General features: G+C 48.9%; 9 protein-coding genes across 9 annotated transcripts; 4 read left to right on the top strand and 5 right to left on the bottom strand.

Annotated features, from left to right (window-relative positions):
• Positions 1–380: 380 nt before the first annotated feature.
• Positions 381–881, bottom strand: YALI1_D36286g (uncharacterized protein; the record flags this gene model as incomplete). Its single annotated transcript, XM_068282880.1, has 1 exon — positions 381–881. The coding sequence occupies one exon, from the start codon at positions 879–881 to the stop codon at positions 381–383; it is 501 nt and encodes a 166-aa protein (XP_068138981.1).
• Positions 882–2,163: 1,282 nt separating this feature from the next.
• On the bottom strand, positions 2,164–2,811 carry YALI1_D36267g (uncharacterized protein; the record flags this gene model as incomplete). The annotated part of the gene is made up of 1 exon (XM_066094287.2): positions 2,164–2,811. The coding sequence occupies one exon, from the start codon at positions 2,809–2,811 to the stop codon at positions 2,164–2,166; it is 648 nt and encodes a 215-aa protein (XP_065950359.2).
• Positions 2,812–4,025: 1,214 nt separating this feature from the next.
• On the top strand, positions 4,026–5,987 carry YALI1_D36255g (uncharacterized protein; the record flags this gene model as incomplete). Its single annotated transcript, XM_504797.4, has 1 exon — positions 4,026–5,987. The coding sequence occupies one exon, from the start codon at positions 4,026–4,028 to the stop codon at positions 5,985–5,987; it is 1,962 nt and encodes a 653-aa protein (XP_504797.4).
• Positions 5,988–8,021: 2,034 nt separating this feature from the next.
• Positions 8,022–9,200, top strand: YALI1_D36215g (uncharacterized protein; the record flags this gene model as incomplete). Its single annotated transcript, XM_066094288.2, has 1 exon — positions 8,022–9,200. One exon carries the CDS (start codon positions 8,022–8,024, stop codon positions 9,198–9,200), a length of 1,179 nt encoding a protein of 392 aa, XP_065950360.2.
• Positions 9,201–9,276: 76 nt separating this feature from the next.
• On the bottom strand, positions 9,277–11,367 carry YALI1_D36182g (uncharacterized protein; the record flags this gene model as incomplete). The annotated part of the gene is made up of 1 exon (XM_066094285.2): positions 9,277–11,367. The coding sequence occupies one exon, from the start codon at positions 11,365–11,367 to the stop codon at positions 9,277–9,279; it is 2,091 nt and encodes a 696-aa protein (XP_065950357.2).
• A 2,008-nt stretch (positions 11,368–13,375) lies between these two features.
• Positions 13,376–14,644, top strand: YALI1_D36161g (uncharacterized protein; the record flags this gene model as incomplete). Its single annotated transcript, XM_066094289.2, has 1 exon — positions 13,376–14,644. The coding sequence occupies one exon, from the start codon at positions 13,376–13,378 to the stop codon at positions 14,642–14,644; it is 1,269 nt and encodes a 422-aa protein (XP_065950361.1).
• A 594-nt stretch (positions 14,645–15,238) lies between these two features.
• YALI1_D36137g (uncharacterized protein) lies at positions 15,239–16,175 on the top strand (the record flags this gene model as incomplete). Its single annotated transcript, XM_066094290.2, has 2 exons — positions 15,239–15,401; positions 15,865–16,175. 2 exons carry the CDS (start codon positions 15,239–15,241, stop codon positions 16,173–16,175), a joined length of 474 nt encoding a protein of 157 aa, XP_065950362.1.
• A 336-nt stretch (positions 16,176–16,511) lies between these two features.
• YALI1_D36122g (uncharacterized protein) lies at positions 16,512–17,276 on the bottom strand (the record flags this gene model as incomplete). The annotated part of the gene is made up of 1 exon (XM_066094284.2): positions 16,512–17,276. The coding sequence occupies one exon, from the start codon at positions 17,274–17,276 to the stop codon at positions 16,512–16,514; it is 765 nt and encodes a 254-aa protein (XP_065950356.1).
• An 889-nt stretch (positions 17,277–18,165) lies between these two features.
• YALI1_D36100g (uncharacterized protein) lies at positions 18,166–19,515 on the bottom strand (the record flags this gene model as incomplete). The annotated part of the gene is made up of 1 exon (XM_066094283.2): positions 18,166–19,515. The coding sequence occupies one exon, from the start codon at positions 19,513–19,515 to the stop codon at positions 18,166–18,168; it is 1,350 nt and encodes a 449-aa protein (XP_065950355.2).
• Between the last annotated feature and the right edge of the window lie 5,312 nt (positions 19,516–24,827).

The following is a 24,827-nucleotide window of genomic DNA, read 5'->3' as shown; positions in this document are numbered from 1 at the left end:
TGTGAATCAGTTCGAGTTTTTGGACAAAGCATCAAGGTTAAGTAGGACTCAAATACTTCATAAAGAAGACAAATAACTGCTGGTGCACAGCTGTCAACTTCAGATACACTGAACTCAAGAGGAGAGATCAAACTGCGCATCAATACTGTTGTGGAGCGTGCGTCGTTGTGATTATGATTCTCATGGTCGCGTTTGCTTTTTATTCCCTTGTTGGTAAAGGTACAAGTACGAATACAGTACATACTTTTGGAGTTTGGTATCTCTGAGTAAAGGCGGGGACTATAAGTCTGCTCGCACATTGAAGACTGTGACGATGGTGGAGCCTGCTGTAGGCGAACGGCAGTAGTGATGTGGCGGTAATCTGCTCGTAGAACTCTCTATCAAGTTTGAAAGACCAAGGACCCCATCTTATTTCCTGGGTCAACGTTGGTGGAGACAAGAGTAGGTGTACCTGCACAAAATAACTTCTGTTGGCGTTTGTCAGAACCTTCAATCCCGTGATAAGTCATGGAGTACAGTACATACTGTACCGGAAGTAGCCCTCTGAGTTCGAAAAGTGATGAGTACTGTACCGGAAGTATCCCCTGAACAGTGTGGGTTGAGCCCGGTGTGTGCGTTATCTGCTTAAAAATATCTCCGCTGTCGTTCTCAAGGGTCGTGGTACATTTTGAATGTCCAGGCGCGGTGTCTGTGGAGGCTGGAGGTGTGAGGTAATAGGAGACCAAACCAGCCGTGTCCATTCGGAACACCATTTGTGTAACTACCTTGCTGAACACAGAGGACAGGGGAACAAGGGTACTTGTATTATACACAGGCTTGAGAGTCATTCGTGACATTTCACCCTTCCAAGATTCATCTCCCTGGAAATAGAACTTGCTCATCTGACGAAGCGAGCACACTCCAACACAAAAAAGGGTAAAGTCATCGGACGACAAGGACAGTAATGGGAGTCCACTAGTACCTGCTTTATCTACTTTATCGAGTTCTGCTTTGAATCCCACGTGCGTGGCAGGTGAATCTATGGCTGGTCTTTGCAGATTTGTCGCGACCCTTCTGACCGTGTTACATTTTTGAGGCGTATCTGTGGACGTGGGTAGATGCAAGTGAGTGTTTTTCGACTCCTGCCACAGTGGAAGTGTTTACTGGTGCGGTCAAGACGTTCGCCGAGGTATCTTCAAACGCGGGGGTAGTTCCAGGAATGCCTCGTATTACAAGTAGAATTGATTTGTAAGACTTACAAGAGGGGCGTCTCACTCCATCAGGGCTATGCTTTAAGAGCTTCCATCTAAGAAGAGGGAAATAACTGGCCCGAGAATAAAACCGACCCTGAAAATCATGTCACATCTGACGCACATTATCAGATGGACAGATCAAAGTCGGACATATAGAAGTTTGTTGTAAAAATGCATCAGAGGTTGTTCGAGGATTTTGATTATAATCATCTGAAAGGACTGGAAGAGGTGTTATTCTTGTTTCAACTACTTCCTGACTCTCGAGTTCTGGAATCAACAGTTCAGACCCTTTTTGCCTTCTCTTTAAAAGGCTCAGAAGTGGCTTAGGTACCTCAGAACATACAGAAAACATCAAATTTTTACAGGTGCGATTAACAACAGAGGTCCTAAAGAAGTCAAAGATCGAGACTCTCGGTGTCCTGTTATCGTAAAGTTGGATTAAGAGTCCTACAAGTACAAGCTTTCCATGGGTTCATACGAGTCGCGATGAGAGGAGCCGTCCATCAACTTTGGGAATGCTGATCACGGTCTCAAATACAAGTAACTGTTACTGTTGTATTAGGTCTATTAACAATAGTCACAGTGGAAATAGTGTATCATTACAGCTAGCTAGTAGCTTGTTTTCTTTGTAGCGGTTCTCGGTTGAATTCCGGTTCGTCCTGTTCATAATGTGAGGTGTCGCTTACGGTCTTGATGCTTTGACACGGAAACAGCGTGCTTCAATCATGTGCAGAGCAACGACGTAGTTTGCCGATGGCGTGCTCAAACAAACGAAGGTTGAGGGTAGTGAGAATGGCGCGTCGACAGAGTCGATTCGGAGCATCGCTCGGACATGATGCAGGCTCGTCGGCCGAGATCCGGCAGCCAATAGAGCCTCGTCCATCTCGTAGCCAGGTAAGAAGCGGTGTTGTACAACCTTGGTGAGCTGGGGTTAACGGAAGCCGTACACCCTGCTCGGCGAGAAGGAATGGACTCTCGCAGCAGCTGCAAGAGCCACGTCCTTGTTGGTGTGACGGAGTTTCGGGCAGCCTCCAGAGCTCCTCTCGAGCCTTGGATGGAAGGTGGTGGTCTTGAAGACGGGGAGGATGTTGACCACGTCGGCGACGGCAAAGGGCTCGGCACCAAACTCGTACTCCTTCTGCAGGAACTGGAGTCCCAGCTTTCCAGACAGCTCTCGGAGCAGCTGGACGGGTCGCTTGGCGAAGATGGAGGTATCGAGGTCGTAGCCGAATCGGGTCTTGGCAATGGCGGCAACAGTAGCCTTGGCCTCGTCGACCGAAAGGTTGACGGAGTCGGAGACAGTCAGCAGACCGGCGGGGGTATCAAACACCTTGGAGGTGGAGCCCAGCAGCAGGTTCATGACGTGAGCAACAACGTACTTGGGGTTGGCACCCTTCTTGGCCATCTCGTTTCGCAGCAGGTGCTTGGCGGATCGCACGGCAATCTCCTGCTCACACAGCTCGGCGAGGAACTGGGCCTTGGAAGTGTCGCTCTTCTTTTGACAGCCTGTGGGGAACCACAAGTTGCAACAATTACTTGAAAGATATCTAGTGCAGAAGTCTCCAACAATTGGCTTCATGTAGCTAGGGCTATATGTATTAGCGGTCGTCCTGGGTCAATAGTATACTCACACTTGTCATCTTCTGGCTGTAGGCTGTTTGTTGTGTGGCGCAATGGATGCACAGCATTTGTGCTACTTGTAGTGTATTAGAATCTAGGGTGGGTCGTAAGTTGTAGTCGAAACATAACTGGGCGTCGAGTATCTATGTGGTGGTGTTGTGATGGTGGTGTGATGGTGTGTGGTGGTGTTGATGGTGTGGATGGGGGTGTGTTTATAGTGGTGTATCGTCGTCTGTTGGCGGGTGGAAGTATAGATGAATATGGCATATTCAAGATGTACAACTCCTCCAAGGGCTCCGCCCCTCCGAGGACGATGATACCGAGGTTGTTCCTGGAGCCGCTCACCTATAAGCAGAATTTCTCTGATTCTACTGGTGACGACAATCATAGTCGTGACGGTGACTCTCCTCTGCTGCTGCCTGTGGCTCCTTTTCATGAACCAAGGCAACAAACCCACTGCTTCAGCACCCGCAGTGGCTGATCGTCGTAGAATCGGTAGAAGTGGCGACTTCATTGCTATTGTATGCTTGGATCACGCATCACCGACATCTCCCAGGACCTGTTGCTTAGCAGTCACCAGCAAACTCCTCAACGCTAAGCATAACTGTTCCTCTGTTCACCTGCAAGACTGGTTCTGAATGGATTCCTTCCCACAAGACTGTGCTTGTTTTCCTTCTTGCAAGACTGCTCTTGTATTCCTCCCCATCAGATTGATCGCTCTCATCCCATATCATATTCTATTGCCCTTCCAGCGAATGAGGGACGTGAACACTGCCGCTACTGTACATACTGTACATACTGTAAGTGTCTCTCAGAAAGCAATGAGATAACCTGGGTATACCAAATCTGTCAGCGGCTCCCTGATTAGTCGATGTTGGTCACACCCTGGGTACATCAGACCATTATTGGCCCACATGTTGTTACAAGTGCACACCTGTTGATCTTTCTGTGAATTTCTGTAAATTTCTGTGAACTTCTCCAGTCTTCCATCTGCTTCGATATCATTCCACGAATAAGGTTAGGCTATACCTTATCTTTTCTCTCACCTTCGAGAAACATCACGAACTTCTGCAGGTAGCATGCACAGGGACACTATTAAAAGTCGGGGTGTCTGCCACAGAAAATAGGCCATCACAAACACAAAAGAAAACGAAAGAAACACATTACAACAACATGTCTAAAGCAGTAGGAATCGATCTTGGAACCACATACTCCTGTGTGGCCCATTTCGCCAATGACAGAGTCGAAATCATCGCCAATGACCAGGGAAACAGAACCACTCCCTCGTTTGTGGCCTTTACCGACACTGAACGACTCATTGGTGATGCTGCCAAGAACCAGGCTGCCATGAACCCTGCAAACACAGTCTTTGACGCCAAGCGACTGATTGGCCGAAAATTCGACGACCCTGAGGTCCAGAATGACGCCAAGCACTTCCCCTTCAAGATTATCGACAAGGCTGGAAAGCCCAACATCGAGGTCGAATTCAAGGGCGAAACCAAGGTCTTCACCCCCGAAGAGATCTCTTCCATGATCCTCACCAAGATGAAAGAAACTGCTGAGGGATACCTCGGAACAAAGGTGAACGACGCTGTCATTACCGTTCCCGCATACTTCAATGATTCTCAGCGACAGGCCACCAAGGACGCAGGTCTTATTGCTGGTCTGAATGTTCAGAGAATTATCAACGAGCCTACCGCTGCCGCCATTGCCTACGGTCTCGATAAGAAGGAGACTGGCGAGCGAAACGTGCTCATTTTCGATCTTGGAGGAGGAACTTTTGATGTTTCTCTTCTGTCTATCGAAGACGGCATCTTTGAGGTCAAGGCCACCGCTGGAGATACCCATCTCGGTGGTGAGGACTTTGACAACCGACTCGTGAACCACTTTGTTCAGGAGTTCAAGCGAAAGCACAAGAAGGACATCTCCACCAACCAGCGAGCTCTCCGACGACTGCGAACCGCTTGTGAGCGAGCTAAGCGAACCCTTTCGTCTTCCGCTCAGACATCCATTGAGATCGACTCTCTCTACGAGGGTATTGATTTCTACACCTCCATCACTCGAGCCCGATTCGAGGAACTCTGTCAGGATCTCTTCCGAGGCACTCTTGAGCCAGTTGAGAAGGTCCTGAAGGACGCTAAGATGGACAAGGCCTCAGTCAACGAGATTGTCCTTGTTGGTGGCTCCACTCGAATCCCCAAGGTGCAGAAGCTCGTTTCTGACTTCTTCAACGGAAAAGAGCTGAATCGATCTATCAACCCTGATGAGGCTGTTGCCTACGGTGCTGCCGTCCAGGCTGCCATCCTTTCTGGTGACACTTCCTCTTCCACTCAGGATATTCTGCTCCTTGACGTTGCTCCCCTTTCTCTTGGAATCGAGACTGCTGGCGGTGTTATGACCAAGCTCATCCCCCGAAACTCGACTATCCCCACCAAGAAGTCTGAGACCTTCTCCACCTACGCTGACAACCAGCCTGGCGTTCTGATTCAGGTCTTTGAGGGTGAGCGAGCTCAGACCAAGGATAACAACATCCTTGGTAAGTTTGAGCTGTCCGGTATTCCCCCCGCTCCTCGTGGTGTTCCTCAGATCGAAGTCACCTTTGACGTTGATGCCAACGGTATTCTCAACGTCTCCGCTGTTGAGAAGGGTACTGGTAAGACTCAGCAAATCACTATCACCAACGACAAGGGCCGACTTTCCAAGGAGGAAATTGAGCGAATGGTGAACGACGCTGAGAAGTACAAGGACGAGGACGAGAAGGAGGCTGCCCGAATTGCCGCCAAGAACGGCCTCGAGTCTTACACCTACTCTCTCAAGAACACTCTCTCCGAGGAGAAGTTCAAGGAGAAGGTTGACGAGGCCGAGCGTGAGAAGCTTGAGAAGGCCATCAACGAGACCATTGAGTTCCTCGATGCTACTCAGTCCGGTGCTACTGAAGAGTACTCCGATAAGCAGAAGGAGCTCGAGGGTATTGCGAACCCCATCCTTATGAAGTTCTACGGAGCTGACGGTGGTGCTCCCGGTGGAATGCCCGGAGGAGGCATGCCTGGAGCTGGAGCCGCCCCTGGTGGCGGCGAGGGTCCCACTGTTGAGGAGGTCGACCTAATGGATTCCCACCCACACTTCTGTATATAATTAAAGGTATTTATTGATTTATTTAATTGAAGATTCGTAGATTGAGTATATATGTTAAATAGGAAGTGATTATTTGCCCGTGACAGGAAGCTGGTTAGGGTCAGCGAGATTAGCCCAGCACTCGTTGTAGCGTTCCTGAAGTTTGTGGCTGGTCTCGACAGCGAACTTCGTCACCCCCATCATGAACATGCTCTCGAACATGAAAGCCATGGACCCTTGGCCGACAAATGCAGGCTTAAGAGCATCGGATCCATCAGGAAGAAGACCAGGGGTGGGTTTGAGCTTTTCAGTGGCTCCGACATAAGTGTCGGCGTCTGGACCATGAGGTGCAAACACGTTGTGAAGGGATGCCCCACCAGGGGCAAAGCCGTCTCCGGCCTTTGCATCGTAGTCTCCGGAAATGAGGCCCATGAACTCGGACATGCAGTTTCTGTGGAAGTAGGGTGGTCGGAAAGTATGATCGGCACACAGCCATCTGGGGGGGAAGATGACAAAATCTGCAATCGCGGTACCAGGGGTGCTGGACTGGCAGGGTGAGAACTGTTGAAAATGGAGGGATCAGGGTGGTCATAAGACACAGAGCCAATCGTGTTGTATCTTCCCAGATCATACTTGTAGGGATAATAATTGCCAGTCCATGCAACAACATCGAAGGGGGTGTGATCCTGAACGCACTCGTGGAAGGAGTGATTGAACTTGAAGATCATGGTCCACTCGTCAGTCATGGAGGCTTCGCTTGTATCGTAAGAGGCCTTGGGGGCTAGGAAGTCTCGCTCGTTAGCAAGAGAGTTGGCTCCAATGGGACCTCGGTCAGGAATATCGAAGTGGCCATCAAAAACTTCCAGAATGTAGCCTCTCATCAATTCCGAGGGATTTCCGCTTGCCTGCTTGACGTTGAACCGGATACCACGAGGGATGACACAGATTTCGTTGGGTCTAACGTGGAGGAAGCCGAATTCGGTCTGAATGTCAAGCTCACCGCACTGGGGCACAATGAGGAAGTCACCATCACCGTTGTAAAGAACCTCTTTCTCCATGGGGGCGTTGGCAGCGTAGATGTAAATGGCCATTCCATGTTTCTGAACGGGGGTTCCAGAGCCACCCAGAGCTCTGATACCCTGGACGAATGTAGTCTTCTCACGTTCGCAGTAGGTGCCATCGGTACCAGTAAGGCCGTTGGCAACCACACTCTGCAGGTCAAAGGGAGACCATCTCATCTGGTTGGGCAGGTAATCGAGGTCTTTGAGTTCGTTGTAAGGGTGGACCAGTCGGGTACTCTTCTTAAAAGGTCGATGGACCACACTGGGTTTCCGTCGGTATACCCAGGCCTGGAAGTTATTTCGTCTAGGGGCAGTAAAGGCTGTGCCTGACAGCTTTTCGGGGTACAAACCGAAGGGGGTTTTCTGAGGTGAAAACTGGCCCACAGGAAGGGCACCCTTGACAGCCTCAGTGTCATGATGGGACTGGAAGCCACTCTGGTACTCGTACTTGTCAGCGTTGTCAAAGGTAGTTTGAGGCATTTTTTGGTGGGTTGATGTGCAAATTGTACTTTCGCTTTGGATATCTGGGGCTTTGTTACACTATATAAGCTATCCTCCACGTTGTGCCCTTCGCTATGGGTCGAGTTGGGCTTGCTGGATAAGGTTCCAGAATTATGAGGGGAACATCTAATCGTGCAGATTCGGAAAAACACGGTAATAGATGGGTTCCTTCTGTAGGGGACAGTTTCGTTATTTATTTATGTAGATAAATTTCTGTTTGTCTAAGAGGCTCATATTAATACCTAAATAATATTTGTTTTGTCTCCACCTCCTGATGTGCCGCTAGCGGTTATCGACATCACGTGAAAAGAGGGGCCGGTTATGGGTGGACAAAGGCTAGCGTGCATGGTGAATGTAAAAGACCTGTACCCCACAGAACGGAGGCCCATAAAGCCGTTTGGACGGATAATTATGGAGCAAACTTATTATTACAAGAAGTACACTGCAGAACTACGTAGACCAACCATCAATCTCTTCATTCTCACCACAAACTATGTTTACAATTGACAACATTCCCTTCGGCATTGTCAGTATAAACGACAACCCCCCTACCATTGCCACCATAATTGAGGGCTGGGTGTATGATCTACGGGCTCTGGGAGAGGGGCAGCTGTTTCAAAACATTCCTGGAGTGCCTGCGGCCCTCAAAAGCTCCTCTCTTAATGCCTTTGCTGCTCTGGGAAACGAAGCTACAGTGGCTCTGAAGAAAGAGCTGCGAGAGTTTGTGTCCAACGATACAGCTCACCAAACGCCCTGCGTCTATTCCGAGTCGAAAATCACAGCCTTTCACCTCCCTTTTAACATCCCAGACTACACTGATTTTTACGTGTCTAAAGTGCATGCGACAAATGTGGGGGTGCTCTTCAGAGGCAAGGAGAACGCCCTTCAGCCAAATTGGGTCCACCTGCCTGTCGGCTACCATGGAAGATCCTCATCGGTAGTGGTTTCAGGAACAGATTTTTTGCGTCCTCAAGGCCAGATTGGCAACCCTGGCTCTGGAGAACCGGTGGTGGCTCCTTGCAAGAAGATGGATTACGAGGTTGAGCTGGCATGTTTCATTGGAAAGCCAAACGAAATGGGACAGCCTATTTCTGTGGAAGACGCGCACAAGCATATTTTCGGATACGTAATCATGAACGACTGGAGTGCCAGAGATATCCAGGCATGGGAGTACGTGCCTCTGGGACCCTTCTTGGGAAAGAACTTCTGCACTTCCATTTCCCCTTGGGTCGTGACACCAGATGCGCTGGTGGGGGCAGAAATTGAGCTCACCAGAGACGCTGAAGATCCCCCCTTAGCACCGTACCTTGATGGAGGGAAGCAGATTTTTGACATTGACTTTGAGGTGGTGGTCAATGACAAAAAGGTGGGCGTGTGTAACTCGAAGGACCTGTACTGGTCCTTCCCCCAGATGATTGCCCATCATACCATTGGAGGATGTCCGTTGAGCACAGGTGACCTACTTGGATCAGGAACTATTTCCAGTACTGGTGACTCTGGTGACGCCCTTACAACTGTCGGCTCGCTTCTGGAGGCCACCCACAACGGTACGAAGCCAATTGACGGACTTTCGTTCCTCAAAGACGGCGACGTTGTCACAATTTCAGCCAAGTCTAAGAATGGCGTTGATATGGGCTCCTGTACCGGAGCGGTTCTACCTTCATCTAACTAAATACTACTGTGTTGTATGTACTGTTTTACTACAAGCATGTACTAAGTCCATTATATATATATCTACATGCGTATCCTTAAGGCACAGTATGTCTGCTGCTCCTAGTCTTGCCCGAAACTCCTCTCAAGATCCAAAACTTGATTATGGGAACAAACACGGCCAGATCCTGCGACAGGGAAATCGCGAAAATGGACATGGCATCGCAGAGACCGATATGAGCAAATAAATCAAAGGCATCTCCTTGGGGGTATCCAACAACCCGGGTGAAACTGTAGCAGAAAAGCCCCAAGCTGGACAGGTAAAAGACAACAGATACCATGCGAAACACGCGAGACTGGTTGTACTCCCGTCGTGAGTCAGAATCGGGAATGAACTTGCGGATTCTGACATAGGTATCAGTCTTTTTCACATCAAAAAATGGTGATCGCAGTTCCTCTCGTAGAGGCACAAACGACTCCTGGTATCTCGAGTATCTCCAAGTGGTCTTGATCCGACTCTTGACGGCATCTCTACTCCCTAGATCGACCACGAGCGTCTTGTGTCGATTGGGTATCAAAAGCAATGGAAAGAAAATGAAGAACAGAATGATCTGTATGCCTGCGACTGGGAATGCCCAGGGAGAATTGAGACGTGCAAACAGATTAGAAAAATCTGTCAGCTCTGATCGAATGAGAGAAAAGAAGGGGGCTGTAAATGCACGTGCTAGGTTGTTGAGCGAGCTTAGTGTTGTGGCCCTTGGGTCTTCCTCGACGACATGCAGCTCACAGGTGTTTCCGTCTTTGGTGATCTTGCCACCGATACAGCGGAGTCCATGGGATAGTCGTGATAAAGAGAGGTTCCGAGAAAGACTTCTCGAGAAGGTGCTCCTCTTTTCACTGATTTGGGTGAACTCTGGAACCACCTCCTGCATCCAGCGAGACACGCAGATGATTTTGAAGTGAGGCAGACCATCGTTCTCGTCCATTCCCTTAGAGGAAGAGGCGTTTCCAAAGCCGGCCACAAAGACAAAGTAGTCTTTGAGAAGGAACAGGAACTTGGACCGAGATCTGCTCTTCGGAAGCGCCACATAATCCGTCACGTTGTAGTGGCAAATGTACTTGGCTGAATCATTGGCCACATTAACAACAATTAAGATGGACATGTTATTGGACATGACCACAAGCACAGCGACGTGGTACCGATGTGAAGCAATCATCACCTGAGTGACCTCTAGCATAGAATCATAGGGTGGAACCTGGCCGAGGTTCATTCGCATTTGCCTCTGGTGGTAGCCCAGAATGGATTCAAATGGAATGATATGGTGTCTGTGGTTCTGGCTGGCCACCGGACCCAAGTCGCTGCTTTGGAACGGACGTAATGAGTATCCAATGAAGCCTTCCGATGACACCCAGGCAACTAGACACTGGCTCATAGTCAGATCGAAGGACTCTCTGTCCGTTTCGTACACCCAGCTAGGAATGCCATTCCAGTAGTATGTCACGTTGAGCAAGCGTCTCTCCGAGAAAACGTCTCCAATTTCAATCTGGGTGACGTACTCCGATGGCACCACTGTTTCAGCTTGACTGTACGGCGGGGACTGTAGCTCTTCACGATCAGCCAGAGTCTCACAGATAGACAAGCGGCGACGAGTTTCCATAGACTGCCTCGTTGGTGCAGCTCCAGCTCCCTTGCAGTGGTGGTAATGGCCTACCAAGCCACTGTTGTATCTGAAGGTGTCAGTTTTGTTGTAGGGCACGGATTCACGAGGGATGATGAATTCACGTGAGGGATGGTTCAGGATCCGGTTCTGCATGGCTTGCATGGCATCCTTATCAGACGCAATCTTGCCAAATTCGCTTGGTGTGTCAATGAACCGTGATGTCTGTACCAGTGGATGTACTGTGAACTGGAAGGGATGGCTTGTGGACAATGCAGCCGCCGAGACAGGAAACGTGTCGCGGACTGGCGTTTTCCTTTGTGTGGTCTCTGGTATGTTGTATCGTAGCTTAGGCAGAATGAAATCGCGTGGCGAAGGCGACCCCAGTGGCTGTGGCTGTGGATTTTCTTCTGAGTGACGGCAGTTAACCACCTCAGAGGTCGGGACAACGGGCATCAAGAGCAGCTTCTTTTCGTTGTATGTGTCATGCTCATAGCACCGAGACTTTTGTTCCGGAGTCTGTGTAGTCATGTTTTCAGTGTCTAGGGACACATGTCGGTGGGACTGAGGCTACTCGACTTGCAGTGTGTGTATTTAGAATATGATCTGGTTGGATTAGCTGCTGCCATGGTAACCACTTCAAAATATTAAATACGAGTACAAGTAGCATGACGTACTGGTACAGTATGTACGAGTACGAGTATATATACTGTACCCTTACATACTGAACTGCTGCCTGTCAGGCTGTATGCGTCAAAAAATACGGGAGTGGATGAAGCACTGTATTGTAGATATAATACAGCCGCTGGCGCAGCTTTGTGTATTTCTCCTCTCAATATGACGGAATTCCCCGGCCCAGTCCTGTTCCGGAAGAGGTTCAAAAATGGGTTAATGGTTGCACCATCCCCACACTGACAGGACAAGAAACCACATGCAGTAAAAAAAAAAAGCCAGCCGCACGTACCATTGGGCACGGATCGAGTATGTGTTCCCCCAAAAACTAGCACTGCGCAATTTCTACGGTTCTGCTGTACTACTTGTAGGGCTGTCAGTACGCATACAGCTGGCCTGCAGTAGACACGTCAACTCTGATGTGGTGGCTAGCAACAAGCAGAAGCTGGAGAAACGGAATTTACTCTATCATGAGTTATGCTACAAGTAACTACAAGTGGACTACTGTAGACTACCACCAGACTATCAGATGTAATGCGACATGAGTCAGTTGACAGGGTGCACATATCTGTTTCTGCCTGTGAGCCATGTCGTGTAGTTTACTAAACGAGATGCCTGTACATGCTCAAGGTATTATGCAGGGCGTATCTTCAGCCATGTTGAGTTCACTCACATCCAGTTGACCAAAAGCACTCGACAGATCGGGGTACACACTTGCAATATTAATTTTATAGTTTGTGCGACCCTGAGACTCCCTCAGCGTGTCCGCGAAGTTTGAGACACACATTCTTCGCTTTTGGATTTTCCCCCTTGGGTATATCCGCCGATGCAGAATGTGTGTTGGGCATTGCCGTCGCACGCCATGCCTCAGGGTTAGATCTGCACTTAATGACATTAGACAGCTACGCGTTCCTGGACTTACGACGACTGTGGTGCTGAAAATTTCTACTTTTCAATAGTACGAGTTGTGCCAGTAGACTGAGGCTATTTTTTGTTCTAGCGAACAGTCAACATCTGGACTAACGACGTTGGTTGTGTGGAGGAGCGGAGCGGAGGAGCCAACCACTTGGCGCATTCGGAGCGTGGTTCAAGCTCATAAAACATTCGCACGCCCACAAATTTCTAGGCGATTAATTTAATAAGATAAGATACAAGCAGTCGTACAAATAGTCTGTTGATAGAGAAGTGGGCTGTGTATCTTCCACGCAACCCAAGACAGCAGTATGTACAGTACAAGTAGTAAGTGGTTTCAACATCAAGCGCTCCAAATGGACAGATTGAACTCCAGGGCAGCCATGGAGCGGCGGCATATACGCGCCAGCCAAGTGCAGGATATATACTGACAGGCAGGTCCTGTTTCGATGAAACTTCCAGCAGCTGCAGCCTGCGCATCACCCCCTGTCGTACGCGTCTGGAATGGTCTTCAAGCCGGGTAACTATATATAGATTTCTCAGCTACTGCTGCTGCTGCTGGGACTCGGGTTAAGTTCGAGACAGAAGTGCAGACGTGGCGAATATAGGGTGATACGACTGTCACGAACCCAACGACACAAAAGACAAGGCGGCTAGAGCAGCTTATGTGTGGCTTATTGCCTTAAAGGGCTAGTTTGGACGAAAGATCCCTTTAATATATCTTTACAAGGGTTGTAAATGGACAGAATAACGCCAGCACCCTGTTGAGAGCGACCTAAATCCGTCATGGTCAGAACTTCAGAAGGTACTCCGCACTAAGGTTTGCTTGTTTGCTGGCATTGTGAAAAGCCAAAAAATGGTAAAGTAGCGGACGCGTGTCTCCACACGTTCTTCCTTCTTATACTCCTACACTTCGCTTCATATACACACATTTCACTCACCACACATACACAACATGGTACGAAACAGTGTGCGAGTGACCCGATTCGCCATTCTGGCGGTCGTGCTCATGTTCCTGCTCTACAAGCTGAGCTCCTCGTCCGTGGACATCAGCGGCATGGTATCCAACAGGACCAAGCCCGATCTGAACGAGTTCAAGACGGAGGTTGAGGAGACCAAGGACACAGTCGTCGAGCATGCCAAGGAGGCTGCCAATGACGTCAAGGAGGGCGCCGCGAAGGCCGTCGACTCCGCCCACAAGGTCGTGAACGCTGCCCCCTCTAAGTTCCAGCCCCTTACCGACTACCAGCGAGAGAACGCCACCTTTGTGACCCTGGCTCGAAACAGTGATCTGTGGGAACTGGTCGGATCTATCCGACAGGTCGAGGACCGATTCAACCACCAGTTTGCATACGACTGGGTTTTCCTTAACGACGCCGAGTTTTCCGATGAATTCAAGAAGGTGACCACCGCCATGTGCTCAGGTAAGACCCACTATGGTAAGATTGGCGAGGAGCACTGGGGATTCCCCGATTTCATTGATCAGGAGCGAGCTGCTCGAACCAGAGAGGAGATGCGACAGAAGCAGGTCATCTACGGTGACTCCATTCCCTACCGACATATGTGCCGATACGAGTCCGGCTTCTTCTGGCGACACCCTATCATGAACCAGTTCAAGTACTACTGGCGAGTCGAGCCCTCCATCAAGCTGCACTGTGACGTCAACTATGATGTGTTCAAGTTCATGCGAGAGAACAATAAGTCCTACGGTTTCACCATTTCTCTGTTTGAGTACGGCGCCACCATTGAGACTCTGTGGGAGACCACCAAGAAGTACATGCACCAGTTCCCCCAGATGGTCCACCCCAACAACCTGATGAAGTTCATTTCCGACGATAACGGAGAGACCTACAACAAGTGCCATTTCTGGTCCAACTTTGAGGTTGCTGACCTTGATCTGTGGCGAGGAGAGGCTTACTCCTCCTACTTTGACTACCTTGACCACGCTGGTGGATTTTTCTACGAGCGATGGGGTGATGCCCCTGTTCACTCCATTGGTGCTGCTCTGTTCGCCGACAAGGACTCTATCCACTACTTCGAGGACATTGGATACTTCCACAACCCTTTCAACAACTGTCCCACCACCGAGAAGATGCGACTGGATGGTCGGTGCATGTGCCAGGCCAGCGATAACTTCTCTTGGCACTCCTACTCTTGCACTGGCAAGTTCTTCGATGCTCAGGGCATGACCCGACCCGAGGGATGGGAGAAGCAGAAAAACTAAAAAGAGAAGGCTAGAGAGCGTTAACAGTAATTGCACTGGTTGTAGTTAATAGTTGAGAATTTTATTATATATAAAATAAGTGCGACAATTGTACGAGTACAAGTAATGGTGGCTGTGGATGAGCTACTTGTGATAGTAGCTACTTGTAAAAGAATCAATCGATTACATACGACCTTGTCGATTCTATTTTCTTTCAATTCTAGGGAGATACATTTCGTTCCAAAAATGCATGTGAACCGCTCGTTGTGTCATACAAATTGTACTTGTACTTGCTTATAGTATCGCGGTTGTTATAGTATGGTTTTGGGACATACACAGCCTAATTTGCATCTCTTAGCAGTCATTGAATTATGCCTAAGGAAAAAGATCACCGACAGGTAAATACCTCATCTAGTGACTTGATTTTTAATACTTCTCCCTTTTTAATCCCCTCCCTTCGCCTTTCAATAGCTCCAAGTAGCTACAAATAGTCCAACTCACGACAACTACAAGTAGCTTCACTCTGACTTCGTCGCCAATATAGTTTCATTGGGAACTGCAAGCGTGTCATCTGTCTTCACCACTCTCATCAAAGCATCTCAACACACACAACAAATGGCCATCCAATATCTGCTGTTGCTATCGCGTCAGGGCAAGGTTCGTCTGGCCAAATGGTTCACAACTCTCGGCACCCGTGAAAAGGCCAAGATCGTCAAGGAGGTTACTGCACTGGTTCTTTCCAGACGAACAAAGATGTGCAATGTCATTGAACACAAGGGTGAGTAAGATAAGGAGGACGTGACTGCGTTGGCTCGATGACTTACCAAGCGCGAGTTGGTTCACTTCTTGCTGAGCCACCGTCAGAAATTCTTCCAAGAAGAGTACCTCTACGAAACACCTCATCCACAATGAGTGCTGTGGCTTAGTTCATTGTGCTGTGAAGTGGCAAGAAGAGCGCTGCAGAGCTACACTTTCTTGGGGTCGGTAAAAATGGCTCACTGATCGCCGAGGTGTCTGATACCGAGCTATCGGAAACATTACAGCAGTAGTGACGACGCGAGAGAGAAAAGGAGCTGTGCGGCAGATGACGACAAGACTACACGACCCGTCAGAAGACTGCACAAAAGGAGTGGACAAATAAGTCACTTTGTATTGTTGATTCAATACTGCGGCAGTCTCCCAGTCCAGTGGGCAATGTTGTGTCCTCAGTGATGCACCACCACGAAAAAAGACTAACACAGAAACCAAGGTTGTTTTCAGACGTTATGCATCGCTATTTTTCATTACAGGCATCGACTCCGATGACAACGAACTAAACACTCTCGAAATCATTCACAGATACGTTGAGCAGATGGACAAGTATTACGGCAACGTGTGCGAGCTCGATATCATCTTCAACTTCCAAAAAGCATACTACATTCTCGACGAGATTGTGGTCGGAGGAGAGATCCAGGAGTCGTCGAAGCGAGAGGTTCTTAGACGAATCTCTCAGCAGGATGCTCTGGAGGCAGCCGAAAACGAGGAGGAGGGTCTGTCGAGACTATTGGCATAATTTGGGACTTTTAGAACATATGGGGTCGCGAGGTAGAATGAATGTACTCATACTAATACATGAGATGTATGTAGACAAATGGACAAATGAGTTTGGGAGCAGTCAGTTGCTCTGAAGCTCATAATATCGTCTCGGTCTCACAAATACAGTAGATTTACCCCTTTGTGTGTGTATGTGGTGAAGACCAAGTTACATAATCGGGTTAGGGTAGGACCCAAATACGGTGATTGCCGTGTTGTTAAATTACATCACAGTGCCTGTGAGAGGCACAAGTATCAAAATTGCGAGTTTCCGGTCAATTGGTCTATTAGTATTCGTCATCTATATATAATTTGCTTACTGGATGGTATGGGTGGCCTCAGCCTCCTTGAGAGTGAGCTTTCCGGAGTAGATCTCGTCGACTCGCTTGTTGATATCAGCGAAGGAGTGGAAGATGTTGTAAGGCAGAGACATCTTCTCGAGGTAGACAATCAGATCCTTGCCAGCCTTGGCGAACAGCAGATCTGTCTCCCTTGCGGCAGAGAGATCAGAGACACCGTCACCACAGTAGAACATGGTGGGTCGCTTGCCCTCGGGGAGCTCGGCGTAGGGCTTGATGCATCGGGACTTGTCGTGGCCAAAATGCGACTCGTCTCGGTAGACAATGTTCCACTCTCCATCAGGCTCGATCTTCACATCGTTAGCGATGATCTCAATGTCATCTGCGGCCTCCTCTCCAACCAGCTTCTTGAGCAGAGCAAAGATGACGGGCTTCATACCAGATGAAACCACGACCACGGGAATATTTCGTTCCTTGCACCACTTGTAGAAGACGGCAAACCCGGGATCGAGGTCAATGTTATTGAGAAGCTGCTCGATACACTCGGGGAAGGGGGTCTTGACGGAATCCAACATGATCTTGAAGGCCTCGGAGAAGGACATTCGCTCGTGGAGGATCTCTGCGTTGTAGAACTTTCGCTTCTCGACTCCAAAGCCGAGATTGTCGGTGAGCCAGTCGTTGGAGTCCTGCAGAGTAATGGTTCCATCCCAGTCGGAAAAGACAATGGCCTTGGGGTTGGTGGCCATTGCGGGAGTACCGTTGATTGTAGAAGTGGCAGTCATTGTGTGTGTGTTGATGAAGAGTGTCTTGTGCAACAGAGAAGAGTATATAAATAAGAGGAGTTGCTACATATATATCAGGAGCCCGACAAGCACTATTGAACCTTGTTCCATATGGAGTTTATGCGTGTTCGGGAGAAGGGCGAAGAAGATGACACGTGGATCGGGGCTGTTGACGTGGGATTTTGTAAGTGACGTTGGTGTGGTTGAAATATATAGTCATTAGTATCACCATCAAATATGTTTTGTGATTCCGTCCCGTTCTTCTCATACTCAACATCCCTTCTAATTACTTCCGTGGACCCAACGTAATAATGCAAGAGGCACAACTGCAGGAGTTTTTAAGGGCCTGTGAGGGAAATAGACGTACTCGTACAGTAGATGGGGTCATAGAAGTTTACGCCGGGAAATGGGCATGGCTGACTGGTGTCCGATGCACTCGCGCCCATTGTGTCAAATCAACACTTGTCCCTCGACTTCTACCAGCTCAATGCACCACCGGCTCATGTACTACGGACATCGCATGTTCAACGGTCAGGACGCTTGACCACAGATGCGACCTCAATTCATAGTATGTACAACCGTTGGTCATACCATTACACGTGAGCTTATTACTCCATGGTTTACGTGTTGCAAGTGGCGTTCAACTTTCGATTTTCAAAAGACAGCCATTGGTGTCTTTTTGGGCCATGGTATTGGCGGAGAGCTTTGACACTTCGGATATAGCTCAGAGTTAGATTCGGCATGACCTGCATATTGAGCATAATTAAGATGTGCCAGGTCTACTGTATGCCAGTGTCTGTGGATGTACGGGCTTTTTAAGGGGCTCAGATGAATTCGGGCAAAAAGCCCAAAAGCGCCGCACCGGGATATTCATGCAGTTGTATTGTACTTACTTGTGTGCACAATTGTTTAGCTCTGTTAATTCCCGCAGCAGTGCCTTTTGGTCATAGATTGGCTTTCCATCCTCATCGACTTCCCTCTCCTCCATCTGGATAACATTGATGTCGTGATCTTCGAGTTCCTTCAGACACACGGGTGGAAGAACATAAGGCGACATAACGTGAGTCAGGAATCGGGTCCAATCGCAGTCGGAAATCTCCTGGGCCGTGCACTCACGTTGAAGTTTAGAGTACAGACAGGCCTTGACCACTGCCTCCACATGCTCAACAGCGCTCATGCCGTTGGTCTCACGATCAGGAGAGCCATTTAGAAGCATAACCTTGGTCTTGGTCAGTCCGTTTTCTAGCTTTGTTTCAATAGAGTCAGCCACGCCTCTCAAGAGTAGAACAGGAATCAGGGATGTGTACAGAGATCCAATGGAATAAATAACACAGTTTGATTCTGCAAGGGCACGCTGGACACGAGTGCTGGCCTTTGGGTGGATCTCTAATCCAAATGGGTTGATGTAAAACACTCTTCTAATGGGCGACTCCAATGGGACCTGATAGCTTTTCGAAAAGTTAAGCTGTGAGTTTGTGAGATCTGGGTGAGTGAACGGCATGTGAGCATCCTCTCCATCGATTGAGCAGGACCTCGGCTTGCCGTATCCCAGAGGTGCTGTTGTGGGCACCATTTCAGGATCAGCCTCTACCGAAAGGGAATCAATGGATGGTTCCTCAGGATGAGAAATCTGACTCTGGCCAAAGATGACCGTTCCATTGTGCAACAGAGCAGCAATGTGATGCATAAAGTTGGTGTTGAGTGCGGGGAGCACCTCTGTGTCATGAGAAACGTGTGTGATACGTAACATCATTTCCACAGCTGACTCCAGAGAACCTGTGAACAACCGAGCTCCAGTCAGGAACAGGTTTCCGATCGATGCTGACGAGTACACAAACTCCCTTCCCGGTCTCGATCGTTTCAAGAACTCTGCCCCGACCTTGATGAAGAACGGTCGAACCATCTCTCTGTAATGCGAAGGAACACCCACCCACATGGGGTGTGTACCATTGACGATCTGTGACCATTCAGCCTGAGCATCCACCTCGTCTACTGGCAGTCGGTGGCATAGTAGATCTCTTAAGCTGTTCGAAATTGGCGGGTCTGTCGGAATGATTCGGGTGCATCTAGATCGGATGTCACCGATAGCGGGGCCACCCACCACTCGGATGATTTCAGACGTCGATCCACCGTTGTCGGAGATGGGCATGATGTAGGAGATACTCGATGACAACTGTTCCAGCATCTGCACCATGCTATTGGTGGCGGTACCACCAGATATCACGGAGACGGTTAGCATGATTGTGTGATGGTGGCGATGCAGTTTCTAGGGACGGGAGAGTGAGGTTTACTTATGAGCACAGTACACTGTAATTAGGTCGTGTGAGCTTGAAGTCGAGAGAGTTAGGCTTGTGTGTGTGTGGGTGGGCGCTGTGAGTCTGCGAAAGCAATGTTGAAACAAGATCCACTTGTAGTTGATGTTGTACCGTCTTTAATGTGATCGCGATAGATCCAGCAAGCTATCTGATGTACTTTCTCACCAAACCTCACATGATGATGTGCTTTACTGACACACCACCGTTAATGCGAGTCAACTTTAATTTGGAACATGATGCCGATTTCAAGATATCAGGTTTGTTTGGAAAGCGTGTTTTCGGGGCAAACTCGTGTGTCTGAACCACACCAAGACATAAACAACTGGATTTGTGTGAATTATAGTATCCAGTATGTCAATATAATAAGTCTCATGTGCACAGTTTCTCCACAATTGCTCCGAATGTGTATACGAGGAGTATGTAATTACAGTAGATCGATAAAAAGGGGACAGGGGTGACACGGGCAGAGGGATATCATCTTGAGAACTCACAGATAAGACTCGTTTACAAACTCTCCGCGTTGGTATCGTACTTTGTACCTGAACGGACAAAAAGATGTTTGAACATCACCTCGATTATCTATCCCCAGAATCCTTCTCTCTTTTATTTTGCGGCACACTTGTTCCGAGCTGCATGAAATGTATGCACCGTCTACAGTGAAGCATGGTCAATCGAACAGCCTGGGGTTCACTGGGGAATGACTTTGAGTTGTGTATCGAAGACAAAATCGATGATAGGCCATGGTATTGTTGATATGTTGTTGATAGAGCCATTGTCGATTGATCCCGGGATATAAAGACGTCCAAGGGACTTAATATACAACCCTCGCACCTCCTTTCTATAACATACCCCCCTTTTCAGCTCTACCGTCCATCCTGCCATGCACTCCAATGTCTGTGTTGGGAAAGTCATGGCTGTTATCGCCCAATCCAAAGTTAGAAGACCAGTAACCGACTTGCAGATTTTGTGACAGGCTCAACATCACACCCATAATTAGGGCCCATGACTAATTAATTGTGCATGCGTGAGGTTCGGGAGTTGCCCGTTTAGAACGAGAATTTATGTGCGGGTCATTGAAAATATTCAGATTGTTTCGGGAGTCCTATACCGATCTAAAGATGAGCGAGATTGTGTCGTCGTCGTTGTCCGAATCTCTGAAATTTTAGAGTTGCCCTCATGTGAACGGCTAACTGTGGGTGTGCTTGCCATCCCACTAAAACCACAGTAGATAGTGCAATGAGACAATTTGATTGGCCACAAAGCAGCATGCAAAAATACACTAGTATTCTCCACATAACCAAACCTGCTTAAACTGCAGCACACAGGCACGGTGCGTGTGGTGACTGAATTTCGGCTCTAGCGTATCCGTTATCTGAGTCACAGGTTAAGTTTCAAAAAGTCTGCTCGACACATTTTTCATCACTTATATACTCCCAGCCCTCTCTCCCCCAGAGAAAATTTGTGCACCACACAACACAACTACAACACACACACCACACACAATGTCTAAGGGAAAAGTCTGTTTGGCCTACTCCGGAGGTCTGGATACCTCTGTGATCCTCGCCTGGCTCATTGAGGAGGGCTACGAGGTGGTTGCCTTCATGGCCGATGTTGGCCAGGAGGAGGACTTCGAGGCTGCTCGAGAGAAGGCCCTCAAGGTCGGCGCCGTCAAGTTCGTTGTCAAGGACATCCGAAAGGAGTTCGTTGAGGAGCTGTGCTTCCCCGCCGTCCAGACCAACGCCATCTACGAGAACGTTTACCTGCTCGGTACCTCTCTGGCCCGACCCGTCATCGCTAAGGCCCAGATCGAGGTTGCCAAGGAGGAGGGCTGCTTCGCCGTTTCCCACGGCTGCACTGGAAAGGGTAACGACCAGGTCCGATTCGAGCTGTCTTTCTACGCCCTTAAGCCCGATGTCGAGGTCATTGCTCCCTGGAGAGACCCCGAGTTCATCAAGCGATTTGTTGGACGAAAGGATCTGCTCGACTACGCTGCCGATAAGGGTATTGCTGTGACCCAGACCAAGGCTAAGCCCTGGTCTACCGATGAGAACCTGGCTCACATCTCTTTCGAAGCTGGTATTCTTGAGGACCCCGATACCACTCCCCCCAAGGACATGTGGACTTACTGTCGACCCCCCGACGCCCCCCGACACACCAGAGGACTTCACCGTCAAGTTCGAGAAGGGTATCCCCGTCGAGCTCATCTATGAGGGCGACAAGTCTGTCAAGGAGCCCGTTGAGCTCTTCCTGACCGCTAACAAGCTCGCTCGACGAAACGGTGTCGGCCGAATCGACATTGTCGAGAACCGATTCATTGGAATCAAGTCCCGAGGCTGCTACGAGACCCCCGGTCTCACCATCCTCCGATCTGCTCATATTGATCTCGAGGGTCTGGTCATGGACCGAGAGGTCCGAGCCATCAGAGACCAGTTTGTCACCCCCACCTTCTCCAAGATTCTCTACAACGGTCTGTACTACACTCCCGAGTGCGAGTTTGTGCGAGCCATGATCGGACCTTCCCAGAAGTCCGTCAACGGTCAGGTCCGATGCCGACTCTACAAGGGTGGCATGTACATCCTTGGCCGATCCTCCGAGACCGAGAAGCTCTACGATGCCACCGAGGCCTCCATGGACGAGCTCACCGACTTTGACCCCACTGACACCTCCGGTTTCATCACCGTCAACGCCATTCGAATCAAGAAGTACGGCCAGGCTAAGATTGATGCTGGCGAGGAGCTCTAAGCGTGTATATAAATGAATATTAATGATTTTACAAGACAAGAACTAGTGCAAGAACTACGAGTACTCGTTGTCAGAAGTATGCTACAGTAAAACACTGTACAAGGCACGGTGGGAGTAGCAGTATGTTCACCCATTGGACCTATTATATATTAATTACAACATCAACCTATTACTAACCAACATGAATGAACACTTCTCATTGGCTGTCACGCCATATGGCATGATTATGCGGGGTAGATGTATGGGTGCTCTTACAGCACGATAGATACTTGTACTGGTACTTATATCGTGGCCAAAGTCGAAGCCTCATGTTGCATGTCTGTATGATGCAGTACACTCCACTCCACTCGACCTGTACTTGTACTTGTAGTTTAATTACTCGTGCAAGTACAGTACAGTACCGGTATGTACTGTACAGTAGCTACTGTACCTGTTGCTAGTCAGCATGTATTGTTTTAATTACGTCTCATTCATCATGTCATTACTGTAACGGATTTTATGTTAGTTGGGCACCCAGTAAATGCCCAGCCGATTGTGTACCTACCTGCGATATCGATATTCGTTCATCTTGGACCCATCACAGGAAGTATTCGCTTCGAGCAGCCTGTTGTGGCGCCAGTCGATTTGTGTCTTCGACGGCAGAAAAGATGGAGAAGACAGGGTCTAGGTCGTCCTGCAGCTTCATTACAGAAGCCACGTTACCACATCGGTAACAGTAGTTGGGGGCGGACCACACAGTGACCACGTCGTTGTCCGGAAAGTGGTACTTGAAGCCCTCCATGACCAGCTGGTGAGCCCGAGCTATTAACTGCAGGCCGTTGACGTGGTTGAACTCGCGTGCAACCTGGTGGCCGAAAATCCAGCCAGCGCCTCGTGGGGAAACCGCCCACGTCTTGGTGGTTGTGTCTGGGTCTGACCATACCAGGTCGCAGAAGCCGCCCTCGTGTGGAATCTCCTGGGCTCGGGACAAGACTCGAATCTGGTCGAGCATGCGAATCTCTGGCGACAGACCGCCGTGGACACAGAGGACCTTGCCGTCGATGATGGCAGCGAGCGCCAGAAAGTCAAACACTTGGCAGCAGTACTTCCAGACGGTGGTGGATCCGTACTTGGTGATGCATTCTTCGTAAAAGCCATACACCTGTGTGATTTGCCGGCTCTCGTGGTTTCCCCGCACCAGGGTCAGCTTATCAGGGTACTTGGCCTTGAGGCACATGAGCAGAGTAAATGTTTCCAGCGAAAAATAGCCTCTATCGACAAAGTCTCCCAGGAACACGTAGCTCACGTCGTCGGGTTCGCCACCGGCCACACGGAACAGCTCCAGCAGATCGTGGAACTGGCCGTGGATGTCGCCACATACGGTCACTGGTGATTGTACCGGTTGGATATTCGATTCTGCGTTAGATTCGGACACAATAGCTGACCCCTCGAGCCCTTCGAACGGTCTTGCTCGTTTCCGATCGCTTCCTGTTTCGTTTTCCCTCTCTTTCCCTCTTGCCTCCCGCTCAATCCTCCACCCTCCATTAGCAACTTCCTTGACAATCTCGCACAGTTGCTTCATGTCTGCCTCGGGCAAAAATTTACATTGCTTCACCTGTTCCAGCCATGCGTCCGGACCTCTCTCTACCATTGTTGATGTGTTTGTGTGTGATGATGCTGTGTAGTGTTGTTGTCTGATGCTAAGCTGTTGTATTGCGATAGAGTGCGATGTCTTGTTGGTGGCAGGTTCATCTTAGTGTCGATTCCACAATTTTTGCAGAGTCTATTACGAAGCTTAATATGAGCGGCTGACCAGCGAACCCCATCAGATAGCAGTAATGAAGGACTACATGAGGGGACAAATCGACTGTTCGATCCTCCCGGGTATCTATTATTTTATCAATTGTGTTTCACCATCCTGGACATCGCCTGTAATGAGCAGGACAGGTCAACAATCGGATGATACTGATTAGTCAGATTGTGTTAATCACAACATGGATCCCTGTGGAGTTTTGGAGATTATCTTCGATCGTCTCTGAGAGAGACACAGCTATTACGTACTTACGTCTGCGAGAGAATAAAAATAGAAATAAAAACGATTTCTGCACCCTCCCTTTCTTCTCGAAGTCGCACACTCTTGTTGCTACTACTGTAGTACAGCATCTGGCGACATGCTTTTATGTTGGGCAGCACCCGTGTGACTAATTGGGCATTAGCACTGCACATACCACAAGCTCATGTAAGCATGAGTTTGAGCGTCCCATAAGGCAGACATACAAGAATGGAAATCCTGTGTATTGCTGAGAGTTGTACATGTAGAGAAGATGTACGATAATACAAAATTATTGCCTTCAAAAAGTAACGGTATGTACTGTACTACAAGTAGTACCGCTGTTTACGAGCCCAAAACACAACTCTGTACATTCTCACGAGTATCGGCAAACACCCCGCTTACCGTCACGCCAGCTTATATCTGAATTCGTATATACCTGTGATAAATAAGTTAGTTAGTAGA

Source organism: Yarrowia lipolytica, chromosome 1D (assembly GCF_001761485.1).
Source record: "Yarrowia lipolytica chromosome 1D, complete sequence".
NCBI lineage: Eukaryota > Fungi > Ascomycota > Dipodascomycetes > Dipodascales > Yarrowia > Yarrowia lipolytica.
This window is presented reverse-complemented; position numbering and strand designations above follow the sequence as displayed.